Consider the following 20,515-nt stretch of genomic DNA (forward strand, 5'->3'; position numbering starts at 1 on the left):
CTCTCATACCTCACCTGTTGTAGGGATATGACTCACTGTCCAGATGGTCTACAGATAGATGGCCATTGTCCTTCCAACAAACATAGCTGAGCCAGCTCAGATATTGTTGGTTTAGCGATGAGGGTATGCTGATGGAAAAACACAATCCAGGACCTTGGGTTTGGTGACCTGGTCCTGCCAAGTGATGTTGAGGAAATATCGGGGATAGGAAATGGAGAAGCTTTTCAGTTTTGCCCCTGGATGGAATTTGTTCTCCAGATCTCATCAGCATTGAGGAGTGAGCTGAGGACATCAGGCTTGGTAAACTGGTGATCTCAGTCAGCTTGCTGTTATTCCACACTCAACTTGTACTAAACAGCTGCAGTGTTTGAAATGCTCGAATTGATTTCAGGATGAAGCAGATTATTGATAATCACGGAGCTTAGATGTGTGAAGCTATCAAGAAACTCCACCATCACATTGTTAATGCAGAGAGATAGTGACATGGCAACATCCTGGACAGTGACAGGTGTCTGCCTGATGCTGATGGTCAAACAGGTGAGGGGGGGGGGTGGGTGGCAAGTGATATAACATATTGGGATCACGTACAATGGGGTGGGTTTGATCCATTGAGATTGTGTACGTTTGTGGTGGGTTTGATCCATTGGGATTGTGTACAATGGGGTGGGTTTGATCCATTGGGATAGTGTACAGTGGGGTGGGTTTGATCCATTGGGATTGTGTACAATGGGGTGGGTTTGATCCATTGGGATAGTGTACAGTGGGGTGGGTTTGATCCATTGGGATAGTGTACAGTGGGGTGAGTTTGATCCATTGGGATTGTGTACAATGGGGTGGGTTTGGTCCATTGGGATAGTGTACGGTGGGGTGGATTTGATCCATTGGGATTGTGTACAGTGGGGTGGGCTTGATCCATTGGGATAGTGTACAGTGGGGTTCTGTGCAGTGGAATATTAGTTAACAAGGTTTCTTTAATGATAATTTGAGAGTTTCAGAGTCACTGAATCAACACCAGCTGGTCGCTCCTGCAGTGGTATTTGAAACCAATGCCCATCACTCTGCCCAGGCTTGGACTGGCGCTGCCAATAGCCATGACTGACACATTACTGTCGCCAGTCCAGTTGCCCACCTCTGCCAGGAGCAATCGCCCTTCCTGCCGATTCTCCCATTCCGTAAAGATTTTGACTCTCACCTGATGCACGTTGCCATCAATCTCCACGGGAATGATGAAGTCTGCATTGCTCACCGGCTGTTGGGAGGGAAGGCAGCATTGAATCAGGAGTCTGTGTTCAACCCTCACACCAGATTGCCCTTCATTCCAACCCCCCCCCCCCCCTCCAACACCACCACCTACCTGCCCCCACACATCACAGCCCTTTGGTCCAACTAGTCATTGGTCACACTCCTGCCTGACTCAGACCTTGCGATTAGATCATTGAAACTTTGGACTTATACGCTAGCCTATTTGATAAGCTCATGGTTGCTGTGACTGTGGTCTCAACTCCCAAATCTGCAACCACCCCCCTTCATACCCCAGACTCTCCACTCCTTTCTGTATTAGATCCTAACAGAGCTGTGAATACATTCACTGACGCAGCCTCCACCTATCACTGGGGAAGGAAATTCCACATTCCCGAGAGGAAACAAATCTCTCCTCATTTCTGTCTGAAAACAAAGACCTCATTCTTAAACGGTGCTCCCTGGCTCTAGCCTCCCACACAAAGAGGAAGCAGCCTCCCAGACCACACTCTGTCAAGCTGCCTCATGTTTCAATAAATCACCTCACATTCTTCAAACCTCCAATGGATCTAATACCCTCAAACCTCTCTTCATAAAATAAGCCCTGAATGTGTTCTCCTCTGCTTCTAATACTGTTGTATCTCTTTCCAAATAAGACCCAAACTGCACAAAATGCTCCAGAATTGACCTGCTCGTAGCCCTGTACAGCTGGAATAAAACACCCCTATTTTTATTTTCCATTTGCCTTGCAACAAATATTCCACTCGCCTTCCTAAGCACTTGCTGTATCTGCAGACTAATTTTTTTGTGTTTCACCCACCAGGACACCCAGATCCCTCTGCAATGCCAAGCTCTGCAATCTCCAATCCTGCCTCAGAGTCCCACAAGCCCAATGATTCAGGCTGCTCCTTCCAGGGCCATGCCGAGGGAGTGTTGCACTTCTAACAATGTCAACTTTCAGATGACAAGCTCAGCTGAGCCCCAGGTAGGTCTTATTCAATGTACATTATTTGGTCTGATCATTATTTCAAAGAGCAGGGCATTTCTCCCTTGTGATCTGACCAACATTTATCTTCAACCCACGTCAGTAAATGAACAGACCAGCTGGTCTTTGATACTTGAGGAAGATTGCAGTGTACAAATCAGCTGTGACATTAATATCTGGTTAATCACAACGTGGAGCTCAATAATGTCTTTATTTGCTTAAAAAGAGACAGATGGTCCCTGTTAATTATACACAGGTATTGCAGAGGGACCTCGATTATCTGAAGGACATGGGCGGGTGATCGAATGCCAGATAACATAGGTTAAGCAAGCATCGGGGCCTTGCAATCTTGCCGAATAATCCAGAATTCGGATAATTGAATGCCGGATAATCGAGGTTCCTCTGTACTCATTTCTGGGCGCCCTCTTGTGGTGCAGTGGTTTGGTGTCTATCTCTGAGCCAGAGGCCTGGGTTCAAGTCTGACCTGCTCCAGAGGGATGTAATACCCTCTCTGAACAGGGGGAAGATTAGAAAAATAGGTTAAATTTAAAAAAAAGATTATTAACATTGGGTGTGAAATGAGCTGCAAGACTGAGTAGTTAATAAACTATGTCCAAAAGGAAGGTGCCTTGGTTTTCGATCTCACTGACTGTTTTGGATTCAAATAAATGTGCTGTGTTTCCCAAATTTAAATGTCAAATAAAGTAAAATCTGTGCGTCAGTTTGAGGATCTAAAAAACCAATGCTACGGTAATGTTAACTTATTCTATTGGTTTTGGGGAAGGGGGCTGTTGCAAGGATTGGCCTGGGTGGTCCACTCCAGGGATTAGAGACGGATTTTCTTGAGTAAAACAGAGGTGGAGACACACTGTGCCCTTCTCTTCAACAGCTTGTTCATAAAAATATGGGAAACTGTTCAACTAGGTGGGAGGTGAGGGTGGGGTGGGGGGATGGGATGAGATGAGATTAAACTTCCACTAATACATAAAACGAGAAGCAGTAATCCCATATTCACAGCATCTACCGACTCTCTGGAACCCAGCAGTCCAAATTCAGGGAAAAAGCAGCCATGTCTCCCATTCAGCAGAAGGACAGATTCACCCCCAGCCCTCTGCTCACTGAGCTACACTGGCCCTCACTTTAAGGAGGGGCGAGAGGAGGCTTTGAGGAAGGAATTCCAGAGGCTGGGGACCAGGAAGCTGAAGTTGTGGCTGCCAATGGTGGAATGATGGGAATCGGGAGATGGGCAAGAGGCCTGAACTCGAGGGGTTACAACTGCTCAACCTGAACAAAGGGTTGGGAGATGGTGATAAAATGAGTCATTCAGTTCCCACCATCACACCATACCAACCCACTTCACCCTCACCACCTCTCCGCATCAACCCATTTCACCCTCACCAGCACCAAAAAACCAGGATAGAATGGGGGCAGGGGTACTATAACTAATATTTTATAACTGCCTCCCAACTCCTAGTTTGTAGGATAGGACAGGATCGTTATTGTCGCAGGGTCTCCAGGAATGACCAAATGACCCAGAAGATTTCTGAGACTCAACCATGAAATGGTCAGGAAACCTGGCTGACCAGAGGGGGAGCTCTCGAGCAATTACAGTGATCAAACCCAACTCACTCAGACGTGGCCCAAGGCAGAGGATGATAGCGTTGTATTAATATCACTGGGTTAGTATCCCAGAGGCCTGGGCTAGTATCCCAGAGGCCTGGGCTAATGCTAAAAGGACGTGGGTTCAAACCCCACCATAGCTGCTGGTGAAATTTAAATTCAATGATCTGTAATGACCCAGCAGGGCAATTAGGGATAGGCAACACAAATTTCATTGGGAGACAAACTGGGGTCCATTGCTGCAGAGTCTCATGTGGTTGGGAGGTCACCCTTCACTCGCCAGATGCTTTCTTCATCCAACCGGAGGGCCAGATCCCAAACTGGAACAAGGAGTCAGTGTGCTGGGGAGGAAGGTGTGGACGGCAGAAACAAATAAAATGTGACAAAATGAGGAGAAAGTAAATGATTAACACACCTTAAACGAGCTGTGAACTAAAGTCTCATCGAGGTCAATGACAACACATTTCTTCCCACTGTCCTGAACCTTGACTTCAGGGAGGAGATGGTGGTCAACAGCAGTCTGTGTGTTTTTAAAAACAAAACAGTAAGAACAGATAGGCACAAACCCAGAAGAGGTACACATGATAAAGGATGCAATACTACGAGGTATCATGAGTAAAACCATACCTATGTGTATCCCACGCAAGAAGAATCCAGCCCTCAACCAGAGACAGCAAACCCAGAATGGTCCTCCTCAGTTTGGGAAATCAAGCATCTTGAAAAATCCCTCCATAGACTTACCATCCCTCATCCAATCTCCTCCAGCTCAACCACCCTCCACTTTCCAGCATCCCTCAGTTTTAATCGAAAACAACAAATGCTGGAGGTCACAGCAGGTCAGGAAGCATCTGTCTCACCCACTAGGATCTCCACCAGCAGTATAGATTCCTGCATCTGCAATAATTTGTTCCTCAGTTTTAATACAGGTTTACAAACATGACACCTGGACTTCAGGGGTTAGGTTACAAGTAGAGGTTATACAAATGAGGCCTGTTTGATCTACAATTTAGAAAGTTATGGGGTGGTCTGATCAAAGTCTTCAAGATATTAACAGGGAAAACCATGGTAAAGGAAGGTAATCTTCTTCTACTGGTTGGGGATTCTATACCTAGGGGCATAGTCTAAGAATGAGGGCCAGAGCATTCAGGAGAGATGTTAGGAAGCACTTTGACTGACACACACAAAAGGTGAGAGGGGTTTGGAACTATCTCCAACAAATGGCAGTGGATGCTGGGTCAGTTGTTAATTTTAAATCTGAGATTGATCATTTTTATTAAGCCAAGATATTAAGGGATATGGGACAAAGGCAGGTAAATGGAGTTAGATCACAGACCAGCCCTGATCTCATTCAGTGGCAGAACAGGCTGGAGGGGCTGAATGGCCTCCTCCTGATCCTATGTTCTTATAATCGCTCCTCTAGGATTCTGACCTTAAACGTCTCTGCCTCTCTCTCCTCAACAATGTTTACAACATAAAACTACCTCCTTGCTCAAAGTTTGGGTCAGCAGCCCATTATTTGGGTGGTAAAAACAATGACTGCAGATGCTGGAAACCAGATTCTGGATCAGTGGTGCTGGAAGAGCACAGCAGTTCAGGCAGCATCCAACGAGCAGTGAAATTGACGTTTTGGGCAAAAGCTCTTCATCAGGAATTAAGGAAGAGAGCCTGAAGCGTGGAGAGATAAGCTAGAGGAGGGTGGGGGTGGGGAGAAAGTAGCATAGAGTACAATAGGTGAGTGGGGGAGGAGATGAAGGTGATAGGTCAGGGAGGAGAGGGTGGAGTGGATAGGCAGGTCGGACATGTCCGGACAAGTCAAGGGACAGTGCTGAGCTGGAAGTTTGAAACTAGGATGAGGTGGGGAAAGGGGAAATGAGGAAGCTGTTGAAGTCCATATTGATGCCCTGGGGTTGAAGTGTTCCGAGGCGGAAGATGAGGCGTTCTTCCTCCAGGTGTCTGGTGGTGAGGGAGCGGCGGTGAAGGAGGCCCAGGACCTCCATGTCCTCGGCAGAGTGGGAGGGGGAGCTGAAATGTTGGGCCACGGGGCGGTGTGGTTGATTGGTGCGGGTGTCTCGGAGATGTTCCCTAAAGCGCTCTGCTAGGAGGCGCCCAATCTCCCCAATGTAGAGGAGACCGCATCGGGAGCAACGGATACAATAAATGATATCAGTGGATGTGCAGGTAAAACTTTGATGGATGTGGAAGGCTCCTTTAGGGCCTTGGATAGAGGTGAGGGAGGAGGTGTGGGCACAGGTTTTACAGTTCCTGCAGTGGCAGGGGAAAGTGCCAGGATGGGACGGTGGGTCGTAGGGGGGCGTGGACCTGACCAGGTAGTCACGGAGGGAACGTTTTTTGCGGAAGGCGGAAATGGGTGGGGAGGGAAATATATCCCTGGTGGTGGGGTCTTTTTGGAGGTGGCGGAAATGTCGGCGGATGATTTGGTTTATGCGAAGGTTTGTAGGGTGGAAGGTGAGCACCAGGAGCGTTCTGTCCTTGTTATGGTTGGAGGGGTGGGGTCTGAGGGCGGAGGTGCGGGATGTGAACGAGATGCGTTGGAGGGCATCTTTAACCATGTGGGAAGGGAAATTGCAGTCTCGAAAGAAGGAGACCATCTGGTGTGTTCTATGGTGGAACTGGTCCTCCTGGGAGCAGATCCGGCGGAGGCGGAGGAATTGGGAATACGGGATGGCATTTTTGCAAGAGATAGGGTGGGAGGAGGTGTAATCCAGGTAGCTGTGGGAGTCGGTGGGTTTGTAAAAAATGTCAGTGTCAAGTCGGTCGTCACTAATGGAGATGGAGAGGTCCAGGAAGGGGAGGGAGGTGTCAGAGATGGTCCAGGTAAATTTAAGGTCAGGGTGAAATGTGTTGGTGAAGTTGATGAATTGCTCAACCTCCTCGCGGGAGCACGAGGTGGCGCCAATGCAGTCATCAATGTAGCAGAGGAAGAGGTGGGGAGTGGTGCCGGTGTAATTACGGAAGATCAACTGTTCTATGTAGCCAACAAAGAGACAGGCATAGCTGGGGCCCATACGTGTGCCCATGGCTACCCCTTTGGTCTGGAGGAAGTGGGAGGATTCAAAGGAGAAATTGTTAAGGGGGAGGACCAGCTTGGCCAAACGAATGAGAGTGTCGATGGTGGGGTACTGTTGGGGACGTCTGGAGAGGAAAAAACAGAGGGCTTGGAGGCCCTGGTCATGGCGGATGGAGGTGTAGAGGGATTGGATATCCATGGTGAAGATGAAGCATTGGGGGCCGGGGAAACGGAAGTCTTGGAGGAAGTGGAGGGTGTGGGTGGTGTCTCGAACGTATGTGGGGAGTTCCTGGACTAGGGGGATAGGACAGTGTCGAGGTAGGTAGAGATGAGTTCAGTGGGGCAGGAGCATGCTGAGACAATGGGTCAGCCAGAGTGGTCAGGCTTGTGGATCTTGGGAAGGAGGTAGAACCGGGCAGTGCGGGGTTCCCGGACTATTTGGCTCAGTATTAATTACTTTGCATGACATCTCTGGCATTGGCTTACTACAGTAAACGTACCACATGGTTGCAAGCTGTTTACAACGGAGAACAGCCCAAATTGGATGCCGATTTTCCAAGGGGTCCTTAGCTTTCTCTCCCTCGTGTGTTTATCCAACAGCCTCTGAAATGCATCTCAGTTATTCACCTCCACCATGCCCTGGGGATGCAGGTCCCACAGTCTCACAGCTGGGTGAGTAAACAACTTTCTCAGGAGAAAGCAGAGACTCTCTCAGATTGACGCCCGTGAATTCCTGGTCTTTCCCAAAGTTGGAAAATCTCCATTGCCGTCCTCTCAAGTCACCACAAGCTGAAGAAGAGACATACTCAACTCGGAATGTTAACTGTTTTTCTCTCTCTCCCCACAGATGCTGCCAGATTCTAAAAAGCTCTGTCAGGACACCTTTTATCCAGCTTTGACGGGGTTGCTTGTTTTTTGGGTCACTGTGAAGTATTTGAATTTGTAACCTTTCAGTTCTAAAGCCATCACCTTGCGAGATGCCCTTTGCTTCCTCTAACAGCCAAGGCATTACTCAGAAAGCACTCCCTCCAGACTCTGCATCTAACTCGAAGCTGAGGGACCAGAATACTCTCTGTTCTTCCTAAACTGAAAAACAAATAAAAAAAAAGGACATTTTTCTAACAGTGCGGTGTAGGAAAAGGCCAGGAGGGATCACTGCTTGTGGAATTCAACCTCTTTCTAAATAAAACAAAACAAGAGAGGCTAAAGGGGAAGGGTTTGAGGAGGGTTTTTAACGTTTCCTACTCAGCTTTCTGATTATCGCTGCTCTCAATCAGTGCCCCCGCTTCCCCTCACCCCACCCTTCCCCCGAGGTTCCCCCCACCCCCAACAGTCCTACATTCTTCACATTCCATTCGCCTTGCTATTTTGTTTTCGAACAAGGAGCTGGACACCACTGATTGACAATGTAGCGGCACTGCCACCTTCTGGCAGAGGAAAGAACAACAGGTCTGAGTGAGGTTGGGGCAGGGGACTGGGAGACCCTGTAACCTGCTAGATTCATGATATGGAGATGCCAGTGTTGGACTGGGTGTCAACCACCTGATGAAGGAGCGTCGCTCCGAAAGCTAGTGCTTCTAATTAAACCTGTTGGACTACAGCCCAGTGTTGTGTGATTTTTAACCCGGTAGATTCAGGCAGCTCACTGCAGCTGAAGCTTCCCGTTCCCAACTTGCTGCTTGAATGAGGTTCCTCCCGTGTTCACCCATGATCTGTGGGGAACAGGAACAGGAGGGGAGGCCATTCAGGCCCACTAAACTCTCTCGGATTCGCCACAATTAGAATGGGTCACACGTTCCCCCAGTTTCTTATGTCTGTACACACCCGATGTACACAAGTGGAAAGATGTGTGTTCATGGGATGTTCAGTGGAGTCTGCTCCTGTCCATGGGCAGTGAGTTCACACACCGATGGGAGATACCTATCCATCAGGAACAGAAGCCCTGTTCTTTGAGCTTTGAGAATCAAACACTCAGTGTGGTGGGCATGGACATGTTTATAACTGTTCCCATGGTCCATGTTGGCATATTACCATCCTGTGTAGGATATCAGTGGACAGTAAATACACAATACTCCCCAGTTCCTTTATACGCAGGCAGAAGGGATTAGTTTAATCTGGCATCGTGTTCGGCACAACATTGTGGGCTGAAGGGTCTATTCCTGTGCTGTACTATTCTATGTTCCATGTTCCCCTATCATAGTCTCCACACTAGCCCATCCCCATCACCCTGCTGCCTTCACATTTCCCCAGCCCAGGCCACATACCGCACTAACCCATTAATGGACGGACACCAAGACATTACGGCTGACTCAATCTGGATTACTGAGTTACACTTCCAATTCTTGGAAGTTTCCAAATGTTTCAGGATTGCTGCTGTTTGGATTACATCCTCCCTCTCCCTATTTGAGCTGTCTATTCAACCAGGATGGGCTCAGCTCTCTAACAGTCTCCTCCTAACCCAGACCCAGGCTAGGGCCAACCTGCCAGCGGTGCCCTCCACAGTAAGCCCTGAGCTCTGTCCTGTTTTAAGGGCTTTTGCCCGAAACGTCGATTTTGCCTGTCCTCGGATGCTGCCTGAATTGCTGTGCTCTTCCAGCACCACTGATCCAGAATCTGGTTTCCAGCATCTGCAGTCATTGTTTTTACCTGTTTTAAGCTTACGTCTACTCTCTGAATCAAGATCTCAGGAACTTTCTGATGGATAATGGGTAGCACTTCTGCCTCTTTGATGCCCAGAACCTAGATCAAAAAGTCACCATTGCTTAGTACCAGCAACTCAAGCTGGAAATGCTTACTGCACCACAGGACATTCAGCCCAACGTGCTTGCACTTGCTCTTTGACAGAGCGCTCCCATTTGTCCCAAACTATTGCAATTACATTTTTCTCTGCAGGACAATTTATTCAAGTCTCCCATTTGGAAATTCCTGCTCAGTTTGCTTCCTCTGCCCTCCCAGTTTGCCCAACTCAGAGTTAAAGAAAATTTTCCTGGTTTCCTCCTGTCTCTGGTTGTTCTGATGATTTTCTTGAATGGTGTCCCCTCTAGTTACTGCCTTTCATTGTATTTTTAAACCCCCTTGATTTCGGATATGGGCATGTTGCTGGGAACACTCTGGACGATCTAAAGCTCTTTGTTTCACACGCTGCCTGAGACCAATCGAGTGAATCAACTCTGACTCCCTCACCCCCTGTAACTACAGTCACTGAGACAGGATTTCCTTCCCAGGCCCACATACTGTCCAATACCCAATCCAGCTGGGAGTAATCCCCTGATTCCAACTCACTGGGAATGGACACGATCAAAGGGCTCACCAGAAACGGGAATGTTTACCTGTTTTGAGTTCCTCAGCTTGATACTGTTCATCCTACATCAAGCTCGGCGAGGTCATGTCACTGATTAAAGGCATCAGGGAAGGTTGAGGGATTGTTCCAGAAAGACAGATCAGGAAGAACCAGGTGTCATGGTTATAACCTCTCAGTCAGGATAGCCTGGGAACATTACCCTTTCCCCAGGGAACAGTGAGCTGTTGGAATATGGGGCGAGGTACAGATTCTCTGATCCTGACTGGGACGGGGTCTCACAATACCTCCACAGTGACCTGTCGCTCCTGATAATTTCCTGGACTGGGTCTCCGTCACAGTGGGAAGTCAGAGAGGGATTTTCCGGAGCTATTTTCCCTGGGATTTCTGGCTGTATCCGAGCAGCAATGAGAGTGATCTTCATATCCTGTCCCCATCCCCACAACCTCCCATCCAGCGCTCCCAACGGAATGCCTAACACCACCCCCTCCCACCCTTATCTCTGCTCTCCTCCAACACCTCCCTCCCGACATCCCCCTCTTGTCCCTGACTCACTCCCCCCCCCTTATCTCTGCTCCCCTCCAACACCTCCCTCCCGATATCTCCTGCTCCCCCCTCCCATCATTATCTCTTTTTCCCCCCCGATTTGCTCTCCCCTCCCTAACTCATTCCTCCTCTCCCCATCCCAGAGTCACTCCTGCCTCTCACCCTCCCTCCCAAACCACCCCTCCACCCCCAACTCCCCCCTCCCTCACCCTTCAGTTATTCTCCTACCATTCCCCTCTCCCACTCACTCCCCCAACCTCAATCCATCCACCCACTGCCCTCTCCCTGTCCATCTTCCAAGCCCTATCCACCTCCTACCCAGTCCTTCAGAGGGTCTGAATTCAGACGTATCTAACTCCATCTCAGGCCTGTATGGTTGAGTGAGGAGCTCAGTAACCATCTCGCCCAGGCCGGTGCCCCCACCCCCATACCTGGGAGGTGCTGTTCTTGCAGTCAAGCACCTGGGAGGTGTTGTTGTTTCTGTTGCTGAGGGCCTGGTCACCGTCATCCTCACTGTGAGCCAGACAGCAGAAGATGGTACGGAGGATACTGCGCTGCCGTAGCTTCTTGCTGGAGACGGACAGGCGACCTGAGGGGGCAGAGGCACACCCAGAGTTAGAGCGAGACAGCGCGGGACAGATGGGAGCCATTTATTAAACACACCAAGGACACAGATTGTCAGAACATACAGCGCCCCTGGTGGTGATCTGCAGTGGCAATGGTCAACTGGCTGAATTTATCTAGAGCGCATCATGTAGAAAATGGCTCAGTCTGTATCCTTAGACTGTGACCACCTGGTTCAGGACTCCTTTGAACAAAACACTGCCCCGAGATCAACATGCAACACATCAGTGACTACACAACAACATTTCACTGATTATAAAGTGCTCATGAGGTGTTGGGTAGGTCAGAAAAGCATTATATAAATACAACTCTTCCTTTTTTAAAAGTCAAAATAGTCCAATGTGAAGGGCTAAACTCTCGGTCATTCCTCCAGCCTGAGGCAGCGTCAGCTACACCCAGTGTGTGACACTCCCACCTCCTCTGGGTGGGTGGTGGTGTGAAGTGGGGTTCAAACCCACATCCAAAGAGACCGGCTCACATTCCAGGCTGGTACTGAGAGGGTGTGGCACTGTCTCGGGTTGGGGCTCCGTTTCAGACGAGGTTTTCAAACCCTGCCACCGCTGCCTGGAAGATCCCAGAGTGAAGGCGAGCAGGGAAATGCTCTCCCCGGGGTCCTGAGGTCAAAACCCACCTCTCAACAAACGGTACCCAGGGAACGGGGTTGTTCGCTCCTGGGTTTGTGGGACCCGATGGGTGCAGACAGACTCCCACACATCAAAACATTGGCAGCAAAACATCCGGGAGGTGCTATAGCAATGAACCTTTGTAGGTCTCCTCCAACACTAACTAATTTAACTCCCTCCCGTCCAGTCCCCCTTCTTTACACACTGCAGGGGGCTGGCATTCTGAATCTCCACCACCCGCCACTCCCACTCCCCCATCCCACACACACAACAAGAACCAGAGAAGTTCTAAAGTTGAGCGAGACCAGTGAATGCAAGTCGACATTACTGAATCACAAGGTGGGGGGGAGACTCCATGATGTGCAGACCCTTTAGTCTAGCCCACAGTGACAGGTGACAGCCCTCCCCACACGGGTTACTCACAATGGGGGCGGGGGTGGGGGGGATTGGAGTGTTGGGGTGGGTCACGCGCTGGACTGGAATGTTTATTCCCACCCAGGTCATGATTGCTGTGTCAGCCGGCCCGGAGGCACAGTAGACTTTGTGCACACACACCAGTCCGAGTCTTTGATCTCCTGGCTGTGGCCTCGAACATCCACCACCCCCTCCCTCAGCTCCCCTCCCCTCACTCTGCCCACGGCTCGATACAAACCCAGCCAGAGAGATTTAAAGCGGGTGCAGAGGCAGGGAAAGGCATAGGACAGGATGGAACTACGGGCTGATCCACACACTAAAGCCTGGGGCGGTGGGAAGGGGCCAGTACAAAGGATCCTGTGCATTACAAAGGATGTTTATTGTAAAATAGGAGCGTTAACAGCTTTTTTAAGACACATCAAGATATAAAATGGTGGTTAAAGTAAAATGTTACACCTTTGGCTCTGCCTGAACTGTATTCCCCCTCAGGCTGCATATCTGACAGATTTTGTCAATATTAAAGTCCATTACAATCATTGAGCAGAACACTATGGGATGTTAGTGAGGCCTCTCCTGGAGTACAGTGCGCTGTTCTGTTACAGGAAAGATATCATTAAAGCTGGAGAGGGTTCAGAAAAGATTCATCCGGGTGTCACTAGGAATGGAGGGTTTGAGATATAAAAATAGACTGGGACTTTTATTTTCACTTGAAGGTAGGAGGTTGAGGGGTGACCTTATGGAGGTTTATAAGATCACGATGGGCATCGATAATGTGAATACAGTCTTTTCCCCAGGGTGGTGACCCTCAAAACTAGGGGGCATATTCTGAAGGTGATAGGAGAAATGTTTAAAGGAGGACATATGGGGCAACTTTTGTTTTTATACGGAGAGTGATTCATGTGTAGAATGAACTGCCAGAGGAAGTGATGGGTGTGGATACAGTTAATAGACGTTTGGATAAGTCCTTGAGCAGGAAAGGTTTTGGAGGGATACGGACTAAAAGCAGGCAAGGGGGGGACTAGTTTAGTTTGGGAACACGGTCAGCATGGACTGGGTGGACCGAAGGGTCTGCTTCTGTGACTCAACTGCAAATTCTGTACGATGCAAGTTGAAATATTTTTGTAATTTTTCCTAAATTTTATAAACAAAGTACATTTTGAATAGGTCTAACTTTATGCTCCAGATGTACAGCATAGAGTCCAAAAGCACTGAAATAACACCAAAGCAGTTAATGGTAGGACCCTGAACAGCATTGATGTACAGAAGTCCATAGCTCCCTGACAGAGGCCATGCAAGTAGACAGGGTGATGGAGGAGGAGTATGACGTGTAGCCTTTATGGATCAGGGTATGGAATACAAGAATCAGGATGTCATGTTACAGCTTCAGAAGACTTTGGTTAGGCCATACTTAAGAGTATTGTGTTCAATTCTGGTCACCCCATTACAGGAAGGATGTGGAGGCTTTGGAGAGGGTGCAGAAGAGGTTTACCAGGATGCTGCCTGGATTAGTGGGTATGAGCGATAAGGAGAGAGGAAAACTCGGGTTGTTTTCTCTGGAGCAAAGACTTGATAGAAATCTATAAAATTATAAAACACATTGATAGGGTTGATGGTCAGAATCTTTATCCCAGAGCTGAAATGTCTAAAACTAAGCAGCATAAATTTAAGGTGAGAGGGGGAAAGTTCAAAGGAGATGTGAGGGGAAAGGTTTACTACACAGAGTGGTGGGAGTGTGGAACGCACCGCCAGGGAGTGGTGGGGGGGGGGGCAGATACGATAGGGGCATTTCAGGGGCTTTCAGATAAGCACAGGGATATGCAAGGAATGGAGGGAAATGGGCCAAGGGCAGGTAGAAGGGATTAGTTTAATTTGGCATCGTGTTCAGCATAAGATGGTGGGCCGAAGGGCCTGTTCCTGTGCTGTACTGTTCTAAGGTTTTATATTAAAAAAAACAGTTAGGTCTCAACTACCATCAATTTAGGAAAGTAAGGAGACAGAGGGAGCTTTATTGGAATGGAACTGGGACAAGAGACACTGGGATTGTTATAAAGAGAAAGTTAAAGAGAGGGATTTAACTGTCAGGTTCAAAATCATGAAAGCGCTTTGATGACATGAGTAAGAAAAGTCTAAGTCCAGGATATATTGGCCTTGGAGGAGGGGGAAGGGAGGGTAGAGAGCACAAGGAGTGGGGAGGGAGAGAAAACAATTCAAGCTGGGTGGGGCTGCGTGTTCAGGAACCCGAGGGTCAGAGATTGAAGATAATTGTCAAAAGGACAACAGGAAGCAGAATTCGCACTCATAAAACACAGCGAGTTATTGAAATCTGTCTGAAGAGGGCAGCGGAAACAGATTCAATAATAATCAAAATAAGGTTTTGAAAAGGAGACATTTACAGGAACTTGAGGAAAGGGGACGGAGAAACGATGGAATTGATTGGATCGTTCGCTCAAAGAGCCAACACAGCACAATAGACTGAATGGCCTCCAGCTCTGCTGTCTAATCCTCACAGCGCCCATTGTGTGGAACTCCCTGCTTATTGCTGGCAATGGTACAAGCCTCATTAGTGCGGTTAAACTGGCCACATGGGGTGCAACGGGCATGGGGTCAAACTCCAAGGCAGTAAATACTGTGATTCACCAATGCCCAGATAACCCGACCTGAAACTGAATGGGCACAGCATCGTCAGAGCTACCATGTTGTAACAGAGGGGTTACACAACCTGCCAGAGACAGTGGGGCACATCTCACTATCTCCCTGCACAGGAAGCCACTGCCTGCGCCTGTTAGCAACCACCCCCCCACCCCACCCCAACCCGGCTCATTCGGAGGGCCCCGTGCTTCCTGCAGCAGGCAGGCTTATCACTGAGAAACCAACACTGGGACTCACTATGCCGAGCTCACTCTACACCGCACACGCTCACTAACGCCTGCTGTGGCTCTGTGGCTGTGCCCATGTCCCTGACCAGATAAACGGTACACAGTTGGGGGGGGGGGGGCTTGGATTTCTCCAGAAATACTACTCCAAATTACCCTCAGCAGGCAGCGTTTATATAGCGCCTCCAATAAACAGCAAACAGGAGGCGCTGGAAAGGATGGCAAAAAAAATAACTTGGTTAGAGGTTTCAGTTCAAATCAGACTCTCAAAAGGAGAGCGGGTAAGCACGAGATGGAGGGGAGCGTGGGCGAGCGAGGGGATGGTGTCCATGTGGGATCGATAATTCTTGGGTTCGGGGTGCAAATGGAAATGATGTGCATGAGGTCAGAATGAGGGGTGTACAGAGACACCAGAGACTGGGAGGGCTGAAGGGGGAGGTTACAGGCTAAAGGGGGAGGTTACAGGCTAAAGGGGGAGGTTACAGGCTAAAGGGGGAGGTTACAGGCTAAAGGGGGAGGTTACAGGCTAAAGGGGGAGGTTACAGGCTAAAGGGGGAGGTTACAGGCTAAAGGGGGAGGTTACAGGCTAAAGGGGGAGGTTACAGGCTAAAGGGGGAGGTTACAGGCTAAAGGGGGAGGTTACAGGCTAAAGGTTACAGAGAAAATTTAAAAATGGAGATGTGGCAGAATTGGGAGTGAGCTCGGGGATGATGGGTGAACAGGGCTGTGTGCACAGCAGGATATGGTCAGTAATGTCCTGGAAAAGCTGGAGAGCATCACAGGAGCCATCACAGCATTTAAAAACTATTAACATGAGCAGTGTACAGGGCCTGTGCTCTTGTGGCACTGTCCTTACCTCTAGACCAGGAGACCTCAGTTCAAAGCCTACCATCCCCAGTAGGTGTGTAACAGCATCTCTGGACAAGTGGATTAGAAAACACCTACAAGGTTATGGGCTAAAAGTGGGATTCGAGTAGATAGCTGCCTGACAACCCAGGACAGATATGATGGGCTGAATGGCCTCTTCCCATGCTGTAAAACCTGGAGTCAATAGAGGCTGCAGTGTAGTGCTCTGGTGAGGACACGACTGTCTGGGAGACACAGCTGTCCACACAGGCCTCTACATCACCGAGGTTCAGGACCCCTCATCCCTTCCAGGGCTCCTCAGTTACAGCAGGATAGGCAGGGGACGGAAGTGGGATACAATAAAGGTTGAGCCATGATGTCGCACAGCAAGGGGCTCCCTGTAAAATACAGAGACATCCAGAAGCCCAGCACTCAATCATTAATGTTTCCCCAACCAGCCTGCCTTAAGACAGAAAAAAAAATAAACTTGTATTTATAAGGCCCAAATGAAGTATATTTTTTATGTTTCAAACAGTAACATCCTTCACAGAAGCAACATCAGAGCAAGCAGGTAATCTGCTTTGAGAGGGTCTCAGTTCAGGGATTTAACACTGACCACAACTCAGGAGCAGGAGGTGGCCATTCGGCCCCTCAGAGTCTAGATTAGAGTGGTGCTGGAAAAGCACAGCAGGTCAGGCAGCATCCAAGGAACAGGAAAATCAACTTTTTGGGCAAAAACCCTGTGCTTTCCCAGCACCACTCTAATCTAGACTCTGATTTCCAGCATCTGCAGTCCTCACTTTTGTCCATTCAGCCCCTCAGACTTGCTCTACCACTGAGCAAGATCATAGCCCTCTTATTACACTATCCAATCCGTACTCTGCCCACCTCTGCCCCTTTGTTTAACTCAGATCCAACTCGGCATGAAAAATTCCCAAAGACTCTGAATCCACTGCCTCTCAGGAAGGGAGCTCTAAAGATTTATAATGCTCAAAGAAGAACATTTGCCTCAAATCTCTCTTAAATGGGAAACCCCTTGTTTTCACGCGTTCTAGAGTCTCCCACGAGGGACAACATCATCTCCACATCTGCACCTCCCTCCCTCTCACCCACTCCCGGTCACATCCCCTCAAAGTGTAACATGTTTCAATCAGCTTGCCTTTTATTGTTTTAAACTCCCGAGATTATGAACCTAACCTTTAACCACACAGCATCAACTTCGGCTTCACCAGTTTCACCTCCCCTCCCACCACCTCATCCCAGATCCACCCCTCCGACTCAGCCCTGCCTTCTTGACCTGTCCATATTCCTTCCCACCTGTCCATGCCACCCTCCCCTCCCCTGTCACCATCACCCACCACCTGCATCTACCTATCGCCTTTCCAGCTACCTTGCCCCCATGCCCACCTTCCATTTAACTCTCAGTCCCCTTCCCCCATCCCCTCATTTCTGATGAAGAGCTTATGCCCAAACGTTGATTCTCCTGCTCCTCGGATGCTGCCTGACCGGCTGTGCTTTTCCAGCTCCATGAACCTAACCTGGTCTCATCAATCTGCTCATTCCAGTAAAATGTAAAGTCACCACGGTCCCAGAGAATTGTAGGATTGCTGTCTGTGAGGCTGAGGTGACTGGTGGGGAGTTTAACCTCAAGCTGAGGGTGGGGAAAAGAGATTCAGAAGGAGTGCGCTTCATGGTAACCTCAGCCAGTGCGGAAATCCAAAGTGGACAAACAGGAGGCTGGAAGAACACAGCAAGCTAGGCAGCATCAGGAGGGGGGAGAAGTGAACGTTTTGGGTGTAACCCCCTTCTTCAGGCATGGGGGTGGGGTAGGGAGAGCTACAGATACGGGGCGGTGGGGGAGTAGCAGAATGGTGAGGTAGGGATAGGTGAACACAGGTTGGTTGATGGGAGGGATCAATCTGGTTGGAGGCAGGACGGAAGGGTCAGTCAGAGAAATGGAAGGGAGGCAGAGAGGCTGGGACAGGAGTCACGGGATGGGAAAGGTGGTAATTTGAAATTGGAGAACTCAACGTTGAGTCCTCCGGGCAGCCGAGGCAGAAGACAAGGTGTTCCTCCTCCAATTTACGGTCTGATTCACTGAGGCCATGGAGGAGGTGGAGGATGAACATGTCGGAAAGGAAGTGGGAAGGTAAATTGAAATGGGCGATGATTGGGAGGTCAGGCTGAGATGCTCAGTGAGACAGACACCAGGTCTATGTTTGGTCTCACCGATATAGAGAAAGGGTTTGAACCCACGCTGCTGGCATCACTGTGCTTCACAAACCAGATGTCCAGCCAACTGAGCTAACCAGCCTCCCCCAAATCTGCTTTGGACTGCCCTTTAATGCACTGACATCCCATCATGGCCACAAGATGGCCAGTGCTGTACGCAGTACTCCAGACGTGGTCTCAGCAGTGCCCTATGTAACTGACACATAACCTGAATTCAAAGCCCCTCGTGATTAATAACATTCTGCCTGCTTTCCCCTCATTAGTTGCTAAACAGCACAGGACAAACATCTTGATTATTCTTCAAAACCAGTAGCCACAGGACCGTTTATGCCTCCACGAGAAGGCCAGACCTTGGGTTGACATCTCAAAGACGGCATCTCCAGTTCCGGTATCGCTCAGTCTGAGTCAGTGTCACCTTGTGTTGGGTGACACTGCTGTATATGTGCCGCAGGGTGTTCCGCTGCTTTGTAAAAGTTGTTGTTGTTGCTAGATTTGGCCTCAGTGCCATTGGATCAGTTACAAATCTGGTGGAACGAGGGAGTGGGCTGGTGGGCTCGGGGTGCTGCAGTCACTGACTTGAGCTCCTGGTCCCCATCCACCCTTCCTGGTGGATAACTGTGAAATGTGTGAGTTGGGGAGAAGTCTGCAGAATGATCAGTCACACGACAGCACAATCAAACAAGTGCCACGGTGCAAGGAAAGCAGATTGAACAGTAACTTTAAGCAACACCCTCAATATCCCCCTCATCGAACACTCCCAAAACAGGAACAGCACGGGGTTAGATACAGAGTAAAACTCCCTTTACACTGTCCCCCGTCAAACACTCCCAGGACAGGGACAGCACTGGGTTAGGTACACAGTAAGGGTCCCTCTACATAAGACTGCAAGAGATGGGAACAGAATAAGTCTATTCGGCCCATCGAGTCTGCTCCACCATTTGATTGTAGCAGATATGTTTATCAACTCTGTTCTCCTGCCTTGTCCCTATAACCTTACTAATGAAGAATCTATCTCTGTCTTAAGTTCACTCAATGTCACTGAGGGCTGTGGAGGCCAAGTCAATCAGTTCCACAGATTCCCCACCCTCTGGCTCAAGAAATTCCTCCCCATCTCAGTTCTAAAGGGTTGTCCCTTCACTCTGAGGCTGTGCCGCTTGGGTCCGAGTCCCTCCTACTAATGGAAACATCTTTTCCATGTCCACTCTATCCAGGCCTCTCAGTATTCTGTAAGTTTCAATCAGACCTCCCTCATCCTTCTAAACTTCATCAAGTACAGACCCAGAGTCCTCAACCACTCCTCATATGACAAGCCCCTCATCCCCGGGGTCATTCTTGTAAACCTCCTTTGGATCGCCCTCCCAGGCCAGCACAGGCTTCCTTAGACACAGGGAACAAAACTACTAACAATATTCCAAAAGCAGTCTGCCCAGAGCCTTGGACAGCCTCGGCAGTACATCTCAGCTCTTGTATTCCAGCCCTTTTGAAACGAATGCTAACATTGAATTTGCCTTCCGAAATACTAACTGAATCTTGAACTAGGATTCACAAGTCCATTTGTACTTCAGATTTCCAAAGCCTTTCCTTACCTAGGCAATAATCTACACATCTATTCTTTCTATTCAAAAGTGCATAACCTTTCAATTTCCCACATTGTATTCCATCGGCCTCTTCTTTGCCCACTCTCCTAACTTGCCCAAGTCATAGAGTCCTAGAGATGTACAGCACAGAAACAGACCCTTCTCTCCAACCCATCCATGCCGACCAGATATCCCAACTCTATCTAGTCCCATCTGCCAGCAACCAGCCCATATCCTTCCAAACCCTTCCTATTCATATACCCATCCAGATGCCTCTTAAATGATGTAATTGTACCATCCTCCACCACTTCCTCTGGCAGCCCATTCCACAGACCCACTACCCTCTGTGTGAAAATGTTGCCCCTTAGGTCTCTTTTATATCTTTCCCCTCTCACCCTAAACCTATGCCCTCTAGTTCTGGACTCTCCCATCACAGGGAAAAGACCTTGTCTATTTACCCTATCCATGCCCCTCATAATTTTGTAAACCTCTATAAGGTCACCCCTCAGCCTCTGCCACTCCAGGAAAAACAGCCCCAGCCTGTTCAGCCTCTCCCTACAGCTCAAAATCCTCCAACCCTGGCAACAGCGTTTTGCAGCCTCCCCACTTC

At 49.0% G+C, this 20,515-nt stretch overlaps 1 protein-coding gene and 1 long non-coding RNA gene across 2 annotated transcripts in view; one reads left to right on the forward strand and one right to left on the reverse strand.

Moving 5' to 3' along the window:
• The window catches only part of LOC122547779 (carboxy-terminal domain RNA polymerase II polypeptide A small phosphatase 1-like), a 42,715-nt gene that overhangs the window by 14,344 nt on the left and 7,856 nt on the right, over positions 1-20,515 (reverse strand). Inside the window, exons 2-4 of the mRNA XM_087989393.1 lie at positions 11,148-11,305; positions 4,260-4,364; positions 1,193-1,249 (exon numbers count right to left, since the gene is read on the reverse strand). Coding sequence (XP_087845519.1) covers positions 1,193-1,249; positions 4,260-4,364; positions 11,148-11,305 — 320 coding nt within the window. The remainder of the gene's footprint in view (positions 1-1,192; positions 1,250-4,259; positions 4,365-11,147; positions 11,306-20,515) is intronic.
• Positions 2,105-7,838, forward strand: LOC148149681 (uncharacterized). The gene is made up of 3 exons (XR_015757737.1): positions 2,105-2,224; positions 7,473-7,544; positions 7,720-7,838. It is a non-coding gene; the product is annotated as an uncharacterized LOC148149681 (long non-coding RNA).

This window comes from Chiloscyllium plagiosum, unplaced genomic scaffold (assembly GCF_037043375.1).
Source record: "Chiloscyllium plagiosum isolate Xiang-an unplaced genomic scaffold, Cpla_swu_hap1 HiC_scaffold_7, whole genome shotgun sequence".
Taxonomy (NCBI): Eukaryota; Metazoa; Chordata; class Chondrichthyes; order Orectolobiformes; family Hemiscylliidae; genus Chiloscyllium; species Chiloscyllium plagiosum.